The sequence below is a fragment of the Oncorhynchus clarkii genome, chromosome 23, assembly GCF_045791955.1.
Source record: "Oncorhynchus clarkii lewisi isolate Uvic-CL-2024 chromosome 23, UVic_Ocla_1.0, whole genome shotgun sequence".
NCBI lineage: Eukaryota > Metazoa > Chordata > Actinopteri > Salmoniformes > Salmonidae > Oncorhynchus > Oncorhynchus clarkii.
Window position 1 is genome coordinate 54,701,584 of NC_092169.1, and position 13,779 is coordinate 54,715,362.

General features: G+C 40.8%; 3 protein-coding genes across 7 annotated transcripts in view; 1 reads left to right on the forward strand and 2 right to left on the reverse strand.

Annotated features, from left to right (window-relative positions):
- Positions 1-356: 356 nt before the first annotated feature.
- LOC139381517 (leucine-rich repeat-containing protein 20-like) lies at positions 357-7,495 on the reverse strand. 5 transcript variants are annotated; one of them, XR_011628558.1, is made up of 6 exons: positions 6,882-7,212; positions 6,257-6,349; positions 4,495-4,644; positions 3,556-3,723; positions 1,571-3,182; positions 357-1,445 (listed from the first exon to the last, which is right to left on the reverse strand). XR_011628558.1 is itself a non-coding variant. In XM_071125132.1 (5 exons), the coding sequence occupies exons 2-5, from the start codon at positions 6,324-6,326 to the stop codon at positions 3,043-3,045; spliced, it is 528 nt and encodes a 175-aa protein (XP_070981233.1). In that variant the 5' UTR covers positions 6,327-6,349; positions 6,882-7,202; the 3' UTR covers positions 1,507-3,042. The 5 variants fall into 5 exon arrangements, 4 of the variants coding, with proteins under 4 accessions (XP_070981233.1, XP_070981234.1, XP_070981235.1 ...); XM_071125132.1 differs by lacking the exon at positions 357-1,445 and having other exon boundaries at positions 1,507-3,182; positions 6,882-7,202; XM_071125133.1 differs by lacking the exons at positions 357-1,445; positions 6,882-7,212 and adding an exon at positions 6,682-6,818 and having other exon boundaries at positions 1,664-3,182.
- Positions 7,496-8,759: 1,264 nt separating this feature from the next.
- On the reverse strand, positions 8,760-12,251 carry LOC139381829 (nodal-related 2). The gene is made up of 4 exons (XM_071125634.1): positions 11,981-12,251; positions 9,952-10,321; positions 9,417-9,816; positions 8,760-8,912 (listed from the first exon to the last, which is right to left on the reverse strand). Exons 1-4 carry the CDS (start codon positions 12,249-12,251, stop codon positions 8,760-8,762), a joined length of 1,194 nt encoding a protein of 397 aa, XP_070981735.1.
- A 1,151-nt stretch (positions 12,252-13,402) lies between these two features.
- The window catches only part of LOC139381850 (phosphatase domain containing paladin 1a), a 149,391-nt gene continuing 149,014 nt past the window's right edge, over positions 13,403-13,779 (forward strand). The window contains exon 1 of the mRNA XM_071125665.1: positions 13,403-13,592. The gene's annotated coding sequence lies outside the window, so the exon portion shown is untranslated. The remainder of the gene's footprint in view (positions 13,593-13,779) is intronic.

Genomic DNA, 13,779 nt, shown 5'->3' on the forward strand with positions numbered 1-13,779 from the left:
TGTGTGTGTGTGTCAACAGAAGGGGGGGGGGCAAGTCTATAAGGCTCTGTGTTAGTCGGTGAACAAGGAACTACCTTCAATGTTACAATAACTGCACAGTTAAATATAGCACAGTACGCGGGTGAATTTAGACTTTGAGAAAGCTATAATTGGTCCTTGGTAGCCTAACCTAATCTCTTTGCTGTATAGTCCTACCACTTCCTTGTAAGTCCCTGATCCCTACTGCTGTATAAGACAACTAGATCAGAGGCTAGTCTAAATACACCACATTACTGTCCTTGGTTGGTATGTGTTTTGATGCCCAGTTGTAACGGCCGTTGTTGGTGGAAGGAGAGGAGGACCAAAATGCAGCGTGGTAAGTGTCCATATTGATAATTTATTATCATAAGAACACTAAACAAAATAACAACGGAGAATGAACGAAACGAAACAGTCCTGTCTGGTGTAGACACAAAACAGAAAACAATCACCCACAACTCAAAAGTGAAACCAGGCTACCTAAGTATGGTTCTCGATCAGGGACAACGACTGACAGCTGCCTCTGATTGAGAACCATACCAGGCCAAACACAGAAATCCCAAAACATAGAAAAAGGAACATAGACAACATAAAACAAAGACATAACAAAAGAACTAAGGCCAGAACGTGACACCAGTTCCCTCCATAATGTAGTAGATATACAATATAACAGCGTCCGCTGGCCTAAATGTCTGGGCTTTTTGAGTCCCACTTCATTCCAACTGAAACAGATGGAGCTGACTGGTGGTTAGAGTTCGACCAATTAAGACCATGCTTAAGTCTTATGTCCATGGCATGACCTTTCACCACCTGATTAGGTCCCAAATGGCACCCTATTCCCTAAATAGTGCACTTTTGACCAGAGACCCATGGTGCTTGAGGGCAATCTTACAGACTGCAAATGCAAATAAAATAAATATAAATCTGGTAAATAAATAATAACCTGGTCTTCATGCTTTGAAAACAGATAATAACCGGGTATACATGCTCTGAAAACAGAACCTGGTATTCATGCTCTGAAAACAGATAATAACTGGGTATTCATGCTCTGAAAACAGATAATAACTGGGTATTCATGCTCTGAAAACAGATAATAACCTGGTATTCATGCTCTGAAAACAGATAACCTGGTATTCATGCTCTGAAAACAGATAACCTGGTCTTCATGCTCTGAAAACAGATAACCTGGTATTCATGCTCTGAAAACAGATAACCTGGTATTCATGCTCTGAAAACAGATAATAACCTGGTATTCATGCTCTGAAAACAGATAATAACCTGGTCTTCATGCTCTGAAAACAGATAACCTGGTATTCATGCTCTGAAAACAGATAATAACCTGGTATTCATGCTCTGAAAACAGAACCTGGTATTCATGCTCTGAAAACAGATAATAACCTGGTCTTCATGCTCTGAAAACAGATAACCTGGTCTTCATGCTCTGAAAACAGATAATAATCTGGTCTTCATGCTCTGAAAACAGATAACCTGGTATTCATGCTCTGAAAACAGATAATAACATGGTATTCATGCTCTGAAAACAGATAATAACCTGGTATTCATGCTCTGAAAACAGATAATAACCTGGTATTCATCCTCTGAAAACAGATAATAACCTGGTATTCATGCTCTGAAAACAGATAACCTGGTATTCATGCTCTGAAAACAGATAACTTAGTCTTCATGCACATAATTTGTTATGCAGTTATCTACCTATCTGGTGGGCTATCTGATCTAAACTACTTACCTTGAATTTGGCCTTGGTTCATCATCCCTCTTATGAATGTCTCCAACTTAAAAATAAATCTATTTACATTTCCACACAACAGGTCGTGTAACAATCAACATTTAGCAAGCACATTAATCCAAGGAGCTGATCAAATACAAATTTGGAATAAAAATATTTATTCTTTGTTTTGAGTAAAGTCAGTCCATTCGCATGTGAAGCTACAAAGTGGGTGACGCCAGTGAACTCAGTCTGATTGATTTACGGTAGTTGTCCTCTACACCAGGAGGGACAGCATCTCTCCAATTAGGATTGATTTAGTTGTCCTCTACACAAGGAGGGACAGCATCTCTCCAATTAGGATTGATTTAGTTGTCCTCTACACAAGGAGGGACAGCATCTCTCCAATTAGGATTGATTTAGTTGTCCTCTACACAAGGAGGGACAGCATCTCTCCAATTAGGATTGATTTAGTTGTCCTCTACACAAGGAGGGACAGCATCTCTCCAATTAGGATTGATTTAGTTGTCCTCTACACAAGGAGGGACAGCATCTCTCCAATTAGGATTGATTTAGTTGTCCTCTACACAAGGAGGGACAGCATCTCTCCAATTAGGATTGATTTAGTTGTCCTCTACACAAGGAGGGACAGCATCTCTCCAATTAGGATTGATTTAGTTGTCCTCTACACAAGGAGGGACAGCATCTCTCCAATTAGGATTGATTTAGTTGTCCTCTACACAAGGAGGGACAGCATCTCTCCAATTAGGATTGATTTAGTTGTCCTCTACACAAGGAGGGACAGCATCTCTCCAATTAGGATTGATTTAGTTGTCCTCTACACAAGGAGGGACAGCATCTCTCCAATTAGGATGATAGGTTGAAGATACATTTTTAAAAAAAGACGTAGCACTTAATTGCCATTCCTTTGATGATGAAAACACTGAGGCCCATTGTTAATTAGGACTATGTACTAGGTGTAGCTCTTAGTGCACTCTGGAAAGGCTACCGCAAAAGTGTAAACAGCAACATCTAGTCATCTCTGAACTGAGCCCAACTCAAATGGACTTTCAGTAATGGCAGCAACTACAGTAGGCTCACATGTTCTGGTCTGGATAGGCCTCAAGTTTGATAGTTCCCATACAGCAAACATGGGGGAAAAATGTAATGAAATAGAGGCCAAACAATTGAATCTCTGAATCTCTAATTGTACTATTGAAAAAGTCTGAAGGCACAGCATGCAATCCTCATTGTCTCGAGGTGTGGATAAACTGTCCATCTTAGAAGAAGACAAGCTCTTAGTTGTCTGTTGTAGTTTGAATTTCAAATGTTTGAGGAAATTGTTGAATGGCAGTTAACAAGTTGTTGTCCAAAGGATTTGACTTCAGGTTGATACACTTCAGAGCTGGCATGGCCTGCAACTTTTCCATGGGGACGTCTGTGGGAGAGATGACGAGAAGACACATTTTATTTTTGACATTTGAGAAAGAGCCAATGAATGTTCACAAGAGACTAAAGGCGTCATTATGGCTGGTTCCTGATTCTCCACACTTCTCCCACTTCTCTGCACTTGCTCACTTTCTCTCACGGATAAAACAACGGTATTAACTTCAATTCTAACACCAATCTAATGGTATTAACTTCCTCCAGCCAATTCTAACACCAATCTAATGGTATTAACTTCCTACATCCAATTCTAACACCAATCTAATGGTATTAACTTCCTCCAGCCAATTCTAACACCAATCTAATGCATTTAAATCCATGGAAGAAGGGTAGAGAATGGGAACGCAGCACTGACTCCATCTTACCAGTGATGTCATTCCCTTCCAGGTTGATTCTTTCCAGTGACTGGATCTCCGTCAGTCTCTCAGGGAAGACAGACATCTTGTTGTTGGCCAAGTTGATGCTGGTCAGATGTTCCAGCTCCCCAACTACATCTGGCAGTTTAGTGATTACATTGCCGTGCAAGTCCAGTTCTGAAAAGATATGGGAAAATACTGCTAAATCACCAGCTAACTTACCTGAATATTCCTCGCACAGATTCAACACATTCAGTCAAATATTTGTTGACTATTGGTGTATTAGGCTAACCTGGTCCCAGATCTGTTTGTGCTCTTGCCTACTCCATTCTGTCAGTGCCAAGCCAATGACAATTCCATACTGGCCCCAGGCTAGTGTTCGGCTGCTATGCTGGCCCCAGGCTAGTGTTCGGCTGCTATGCTGGCCCCAGGCTAGTGTTCGGCTGCTATGCTGGCCCCAGGCTAGTGTTCGGCTGCTATGCTGGCCCCAGGCTAGTGTTCGGCTGCTATGCTGGCCCCAGGCTAGTGTTCGGCTGCTATGCTGGCCCCAGGCTAGTGTTCGGCTGCTATGCTGGCCCCAGGCTAGTGTTCGGCTGCTATGCTGGCCCCAGGCTAGTGTTCGGCTGCTATGCTGGCCCCAGGCTAGTGTTAGGCTGCTATGCTGGCCCCAGGCTAGTGTTAGGCTGCTATGCTGGCCCCAGGCTAGTTTTAGGCTGCCAAGCTGGCCCCAGGCTAGTGTTCGGCTGCTATGCTGGCCCCAGGCTAGTGTTCGGCTGCTATGCTGGCCCCAGGCTAGTATTAGGCTGCTATACAAAGATGTGTGCTACCTTAAAGATAAAGGATTTAAAGCTATCAATCTGATAACTTGTGATAGCGTTATATAAAAGGCCCCTCCACTAAAACATGTTAAGTGGGGGTGGGGGGGGGGGAGTACGCATGCATAGCTACCTCTCAATTGAGTGAAGGTTTTGAAGAATTTGCTTGTAACTCCCTTCATCTCATTGTCAGCCAACGTGACGATGTGTATCTTCTCTGCAACGCTGTTGAGGACCCTGAATACCCCATCTGGGAAACTGATCAGTTTGCAGTTTGACAGATCTAAAGAAATAAAGGATAACAATTAGTAATGGCCATGGTTACATCCCAAATGGCACCCTATTCCCTATTTAGTGCACTACTTTTGACCAGGGCCCATAGGGCTCTGTTCAAAAGTAGTGTACTACATAGGGAATAGGGTAGTATTTGGGATGCATATATGAGAAAGCATGGCTTAGAGCTGAAGAAGATTAGTGTTATATTGAAGAGGTTATTTCAAAATAAACTTTACAGTCTGTCACGACCGTCGTAGTGAGGAGACCAAAGCGCAGCGTGATGTGAATACATACTTTTAATGTAAGACGAAAGAACACTAAACAAACGTGACCGCTATCAGCCCTGAGTGCAAACATGCAACATCACATAGACAATAACCCACAAAATAACCCAAGGAATATGGCTGCCTAAATATGGTTCCCAATCAGAGACAACGATAAACAGCTGCCTCTAATTGAGAACCAATCTAGGCAACCATAGACATATAAAACCCTAGAACGTAAACAACCCCATAAACCTACAAAACCCCTAGACAGTACAAAAACCCTAGATGAGACAAAAACACACATACTACCCTCGTCACACCCAGACCTAACCAAAATATATAAAGAAAACAAAGAATACTCAGGTCAGGGCGCGACACAGTCATACCTTGCTCAAATCTAACGTCACTGCAACCCTCTGGTTCTTATGTCAAATATGCAATTAAGTTCACAAGAACTAGTCAGGCTGAGAGGACAACATAATATCATCCTGGAAGGAGAGAGCTTTTGGTAACAAATTACTGCCATCTGCTGGCCGAAAGTAGTAAGACTCAACAACCTGGATATACTTGTAGATCGGGGATCATCAACTACATTCAACTGCAGGCTGATTTCTCCTGGAGTGGATGGTCGGGGGGGGGCCGGAACATGATTACAAATAATTTGTAGACTGCAAATTGACCGCAAGAAGCCTAAACAGATATAGTGTTTGACTAAAACATAATCCTTTCAAACCTTGTTTACATTTGTATACGATCACGTATCTTTCTGCTATGCGTTGGAATGATTGGGAACAGATTTCTTCGATTAAAATCACTTGGAGCTGATTTACTGGTGTTTTTACAGTCTTTTATGACCGACAATGAAAATTAAGACAAAAAATTAAAATATACCGTACCAGTCAAAAGTTTGGACACACCTACTCATTCAAGGGTTTTTCTTATTTTTTTTTACTATTTTCTACATTGTAGAATAATAGTGAAGACATCAAAACTATGAAATAACACATATGGAATCATGTAGTAACCAAAAAAAGTGTTAAACAAGCATTCCTCATGAAGCTGGTTGAGAGAACGCCAAGAGTGTGCAAAGCTGTCATCAAGGCAAAGGGTGGCTACTTCGAAGAAACTAAAATCTAAAATATATTTACATTTGTTTAACACTTCTTTGGTTGCTACATGATTCCATATGTGTTATTTCATAGTTTTGATGTCTTCACTATTATTATACTATGTAGAAAATAGTACAAATAAAGAAAAACCCTTGAATGAGTAGGTGTATTTTTTTAAACTATTTTCAACATTGTAGAATAATAACGAAGACATCAATTAAATCAAAGGATTGACTTAACTTACCCAGAGTATCTTTCTCTTCCTCCACGGTTGCATTGACCCCCCGGGCAACATTGGCCACAGCCTCTGCCATTATACTAGGTCTACGAATCTCACCTGGGGTAGAGATGGGGAGAGGTCGGTGTAATACTTCAGATATACATTTTAACCAGACATTTTCAAGTGCATTTTCTTTGGCATATTAAAATATTATTAAATCATCAGGTTAATTAACATGGTTGTTGTTTTTTCATGCAATTTGGCAATTAGCTATTTTTAACATGTTACCAGGTCATGCATACAAGATTGCTAGTTGCAATTTTGTGTCAAGGATCCTCTATTGTACGATACATTAGAATGTTACAATGCATCTTGTTCAATGTCAGCCATTGCTGCAACATTGTCCTCTTCACAAAGTTCACACAAAATCACATGAATAACTTGATCACCTGTCCCACGTCAAGTTATAGGCGAGCTACAACAGTTAGTTAGCTATTAAAGCGAGCTTAATTCGTAGTAATAGCTAAATTGCTAGCTTTCTAATGTAGCCTACTCATAATTCCACAAACGACGGCCGGGTGGAGATCTGTATAATATATTGTACAATAGAATCAGCATATACTGTATGACGGGAGGTGGATCAACCTACCCTTAAACTTTAACTGTGGTTGACAGCTGAAAATGTTAGCAAGTCAGTTCGAGGCTCCGTCCAATCAAATCCATTCATTTTCAAACAACCACCGTCAAATTTGGCGAGAGACTATTTTTAACCAAAGAGGATACACTGGGCTAAAGTCGATCGATGCACTTTTCAGATGACCTGTTCTGACGTTATTGTTCAAATCTGTCCAATACTTCAAAATGGTTTGTTTTTGTGCGCAATTTGAGTTTAAAGACACTATTTTAGCCTCTTGTTGCCATCAATAGTTATATTGCTTCTACAGTACAAGCTACCGTATTGACGAGAGTCATAGGCGCACAAGGAAGTTTCAGAGAGATAACTGCGAAGGACTACAGATTTAAATTCTGCCCATGTCTTACGCAGGATTGATCTGTATAAGTATCAGTCTGTAACGGGTGTTAGGTTGTATCAAGTTGTGTCATCACAGTGTAGTGCCTCAGCACTAATAGCACATATACGACTAGATCAACTGATTGTTGAGTTATAACAGTATAAAAATGGAAGTTCAGAGTTTGACTTACCTTAGGATCCTGGTTAGGACTTAGCCCGCTGTGTAATGACAGAGTTGTCCTGCCACAGCCACTATTCTGGAAAAACCCTGATTGGTCAACTATTTTTTGCTTTGTCAATGGACGTGAAGACAATGGGCATGTATTGAAACGTACTCTCTATTCATTCAACATTAAATCAATCATGGTGAATAGGATGCCAGGTGAATGAGGCCAGAAGATGCCGTTAGTGAATGTACTTTTTTTCCCCAATTGTCCTTGTTGCACGTTCTCACCAGTTACACATGAGTTATTACCTTGTACTTCATATCTGATATAGTTCTTGAGAAGTAGGCTATTTATAGTGAGTATTTATATTCCTGAACTTTTGGGACGTTCATTTTTGTGTATTTTTTGGTGATTTTGAGAGAAAAGATGTTGATCATTCTAAAAACTGAAATTCCATCCACCTATATTGTTTATTTTGTGTCAGGAATTCGTTTTTTTTTTGTTGGTGCCCCACTTGTCAGTCTAATAATAGTGTGGTCGTTTCAGGTAAATATGCCAACAATCCAGCATGGTGCATTGCTCAACTCAGAGAACTCCAGAACCCATAGAATTAGAATGAATGAATATTGACAACAGGTCATTCTAGTGAATGTACATATCATGTTTTTTTATAGACAAGAATCATAAGCATACGTTATGTTACTAATGAATGAATAACATGAGAAATATTACCTACAAAATACATACACTTTAATCAGCTAACAAAATATTTTTACAATATGAAACATATTTATGACAAAATCCTCCTAAAACAGAGAGAGCAATAAATTAACATAAATAACCAAGCTTTATTTTATTATTATTTACAATAAATATAATGTCAATGTTCCGTTACACCCAGTAGGTGTATACTATAGTATAAACAGTGCTTAAATGGTGAACAACACCATTTCCTATGACTTATAATGAAATGGCGGGTCCTCTTACTGATTCCTAAAATCAGTAAGATAAAATCAGTCACGTTCTGAGAGAAAATCCATACTGTATATATCCAGGCTTTCTAAACATACAGGACATCTACCATACTGCTTGAGGAGTGCACAGTCACAATAATTATAAGAACTAACAAAGTGTTTTCTTATTGTTTTCGACCATCTGATACAGACTCTTGGATAATAGTTCTGTCAGTGAAATTCCACTCTAATGTTTCCGGAACTCTCTGTTGCGTGCGTCCGAAGGAGACGAGTGGTAGCCTCGTCTCCATCTCAAGCGGTTGTGAGGAAGACGGCCCCAGGCTTTGCTCCGGTCATCTCTTTACTGAAGGTCGGGTTGAAGCCCGTGACAGAGGCTACAGGCAGCCACATTCATCCACAACCATGTCCTCGTGATGGCGAAGCAGCATTTCTCCATTCTCATAATACAGCATGCTTAGAGGACTCATCTTGGTGGGGGCGCAGCACGCCGAGGGAACCCGCTCAGGGTGGTAGTGTTTTAGGAGACTCTAGAGGGGGAAAAAAAAGCATCAAGAAGCAATCTGCAAGTAAAGAAAGGCCAAACAACTTCAAATAGGCATGAAGCATTGCTATAGTATCTAATTTTGTTTATTTTTTTACCAGGCAAGTCAGTAACAAATTCTTATTTTCAATGACTGCCTAGGAACAGTGGGTTAACTGGTCTAGGAACAGTGGGTTAACTGGTCTAGGAACGGTGGGTTAACTGGTCTAGGAACAGTGGGTTAACTGGTCTAGGAACAGTGGGTTAACTGGTCTAGGAACAGTGGGTTAACTGGTCTAGGAACAGTGGGTTAACTGCCTGTTCAGGAGCAGAATGACAGATTTGTACCTTGTCAGCTCGGGGGTTTGAACTCGCAACCTTCTGGTTACTAGTCCAGCACTCTAACCACTAGGCTACCGTTAAGATATATACGAAAACAGTAAAGTAACAGTAAACCAATATATTCTATGACACATTTTGGAAAATCCCGTAGAAACACATTGAAACGTACCTGCATGTAAGCATGATTTGTTGGGTTCAAGTCTTCTCCCAAAGGACTTGGACAGATCCCCTCACATCGATAGGCATTATACTTCTTCGGGAAGACGATCCAGGACCCCCAGCCTATCTGGTTGAAGTCTACATGCATGTCAACTCTTCGACAGAGAGACGGGTCAATCTCAATGTTTCCGCTAGACACCTCTGGACCCCTCATGTCTGGTGGATCCCTCTGGCCTGAGTGGCCCCTTTTTTTCCTGTGTCTCTTCGGCCTGCGGAACTTCTTTGACTCTGTGGTGGACAGGAACTTGGACTGTTCGGCCGTGTGGAGGAGACTGGCTTTGGCCTGGGAGCCCTCCTCTGACCCTGTATGAGAGAATACAACCAGTAAGGCTCTGTCGCTCACACACTGACTCTGCCGTGTTTTAGACACAGCCAACTGGACAGGATTCTGCCGTGTTTTAGACACAGCCAACTGGACAGGGTTCTGCTGTGTTGTAGACCCAGCCAACTGGACAGGGTTCTGCTGTGTTGTAGACCCAGCCAACTGGATAGAGTTGGGGAAGTACACATCTCTCTCTGTCTTGTTTGGTGATCTCCTCTTCATTGAGCTCCTGGAAATCTGTTCCTGGCCGAGCCAGTTCAACAGCGGATCAGTAAGGTTGTACACCTTCCAGTGCTGAGAGGAGTTAATCACAGAGGAGACAGAGAAATATCCCACCAGCTGGTGTTCCTGGCAGATCCCCTGTGTCTGCCTGCACGGGTAGTCGTGGTGATGGTAGATCTCCACGGTAATGTTGGAAGCCCTCGTCGCCCGGGGAAACCTGAACCTGAGCTCCGCTGCTTGGATCCGTTCGTCGGCCAATAAGGTGGTCAGGTCAAAGGTTGCAGTCCAGCGTCGGGGTCTGTGAAATAAACCTATTGGAAAGAAGAAAATTTTTAAAAATAAACAGATTTTTCAACATTTGTACTGACTAGTACTTCTTTGAACATTATCATCGGGTCTGGTCTCATGTCAACTAAGTACTTCACATATATGTCTATTAGACAAACATATGTCACCCATCTTCTTCAAACCCTTGAAATGGTCTACTAAGAGTAAAATAGATTTTTTATTTTATTTATTTCACCTTTATTTAACCAGGTAGGCAAGTTGAGAACAAGTTCTCATTTACAATTGCGACCAGATTACAAATAATTAATGTTAATTGTTTTTACTTACAAAAAAGAGCTTTTAAGCAACCATAGAGCTAATGAATAAACTGTTAATTTAGGAGGAATACACATGTTCTGTTCAATCCTGGACAGCAATTCAGGCAGAATATTTAGCATATTGTTTCTGGGTTACATCTAAGTAGTCTGAATGAGTCATGCTTGTATTCTAAAAACAATATTGTTCTAATATTTTTTTAAGAAATACCATTTTAGATCTAGGCAAAGCATGTTTGCAAATAGAAATTCCAACCATGTTTTTCAATGTAACTAGGCAACTAGCTTGTGGATGAATCTACCATCGGCTGGCGTCAACATCAACATGTGTGAATTAGGACATGAATTGTGATGCAAAGAAGAACAAGACATTGGAGGTGTGGTACATAATTCATCAAGAAGATTAAAGACTATTGTACTATTGTCCAAATGTAATGTGTTGTTGCTATTCATCGTCTATTTGTTGATTATAGGTACTGTACCAAACCATCTACATTCCTATATGGGTCTGTTTTGCTCTGGGGAAATAAAACTATGAAGATTAAGGATAACACAACGACAACGACAGGAGGACAGGGCTAGGACTAATCCACTCAAAGTAAACACCGGATCGAAACCAATCATTTAACACGCCCTTAGCTCGGCTTCCGCATATCCTCCATTCAAACAAATAGGTAACAACTATGACACCTAGCAGTGATGTTAAATTAGATTTAGTGGTGATGCGAGCGGAGCGGTCCGTGGAACATATAGGCTAGATGTTGTTAAAATCCCGCTCTGGCCCGAGATGTAGTTCTAGGTCATCACTCTAATCTAATCAAGTGAAGTGTGAAAAGAACTGAGGGGACTTGTTGATTTGAGTTAACAACAGATTTGAATAGGGCATGTCTGGCAACATTTCTAATCAACATCTCCCATTTAAAGAAAAAAAAGAGGTTTGCTTTGAGAATTAGGCTGAAAACCAGCCTTTTCACACGCTGATCCATGTACGGTTATTCAGGCCGACAAAATGAATGTGGATTGGAGCGCTTTGAGCTCGTCTGGCGAAGAGATTTGACAGCCACTGTGGTGCGCAAACATAGCAAGAAAATTATCTCTTAACTTTTTTTGAAGAATAAAAATAATGCAAGCAAAAAATTGCGCAAAACAGCATTTAATATACTAGGCTTAGAGGAGGCTTAGAGGAGGCCATAAACTATTATAAAATGCCCTAAACAGGATATTTATTATTATTTTCTCCTGTGTTAAACTATATTCGGGCAGGCAGTATAGGCTAAATGTCAAGAATGTAGCCTATATGCCCTACTAAACGAATGAATAAATAGGCCTATAGGCTAATATACTTTAAAAATATATATATAATCTTACTTTTTGCCATCACACTCTTGACTGTGTCTGCTTGTTTTGCGATGGCCTTCTCCATTACGTCTATAGGCCGAGTAAGATTTGACTTGTAATTCCGGTAAAGGTGCATCATATACTTCGGTGCCAGGTGATGGAATCCAGGTGGACGGCGGTCTGTAGCAAAGCGTCGTGATTTTCCGTGATAAACTCCATCTCTAGATTTGTGAATTCCTTGAGTCAGCAGTATGAGCAGAGAGGCATGTAGCGCTACACCTAGAACGCCTAATGAACGCATGCTGATCAAATTGGATGACAGATTCCTCTGTGGGTTGAGATAAGCTTGGCCTTTATACCCCTCCCGCACCACGCATATTTAACAAGTAGCCGCGAACATTAAAGGAAATTGACATGCGTCTTCAAGGCTTGTGGCAAGGCAGGTCATCATCCATTGACATGTTAATGAGATGCCCAAGCCAATGACTGGATGAAGTGTGTTTAGAACGACCAGTGAGCGAACGTTCCCTATAGCACTTTTCTCATCAATAGCTCTTTCAAATGTTACTTTGTTTGTTAGCCTTCATCTACGTTCACTTTCCGTATGAAATAGATTCATTCCAATCGATCAGTTAGGCTATAGATTAGGGTTAATGGTTTTAGTTTGATAAACCTATACATTCTGCTTTCTGTAACGAAGAGCAAGCTGGTTATGACAATAGATTACTATTCATTCTATGGACATAAGTCTATATAGTCTTTCTTACATATGTTTCTAAAATCGGGGCCCGTATCCACAAAGCATATCAGAGTTATGAGTTCTGATATAGAATCGGGGCCCGTATCCACAAAGCATATCAGAGTTATGAGTTCTGATATAGAATCGGGGCCCGTATCCACAAAGCATATCAGAGTTATGAGTTCTGATATAGAATCGGGACCCGTATCCACAAAGCATATCAGAGTTATGAGTTCTGATATAGAATCGGCCCGTATTCACAAAGCATATCAGAGTTATGAGTTCTGATATAGAATCGGGGCCCGTATCCACAAAGCATATCAAAGTTATGAGTTCTGATATAGAATCGGGGCCCGTATCTACAAAGCATCTCAGAGTTAGGAGTTCTGATCTAGAATCTGTCTATCTAATCTTATTCATTATGATTTAAAAGGAAAAACAGGTAATTCCTCTTTCTCTTCAGTTTAGGCATGTAGACTTTTAATAGGCTCGAGGGGCAATGTTATTGTAATATCATTAATAGCATGATATTAATAGGCCTGTGTGTACAAATACAATTCCATGTTTTCAGAGATGTGCTGTCTTTTTGTGTTTTATTATAGACTATTATAAATATTGCGCTCTGCGTCTCTGCGTGAAAAGAACAGTGGATTGAACGCTCAACTGACAAAAAAAAACATTCCTCTTAGTGCGCATGCCCAGCCCCTGCTTTTATTCAGATAGTGGAAATCCTTTCCTCCGAAAATCTGCGAGAAAGGACCGTATAGGTAGACAAATACGTGGAAGAAACTATCCCTGAAATAAAACACAAACCGCTGCTTTACATCACTTTTACCTACGTTTATTGAAACATCCGACTAATGAGTGATTTTTGGAGCATACACGGTTCTTCCGAGTGAAATGGTGAGTACATTTTCCCGTCCTGTCTCATTTCCCGTGTCCACGCGCACATTGGTAGGCTAAACTGTAAAACATCGGTACTCCGAGTTTGTGTTTATGTGGATATGTTAGCCACATGTGAAGTGTGTGTGCTGATGTCGGTACGCGCGGCCAGTGCATGACCACGTTGCAACGGTGCATCAAACAAAAT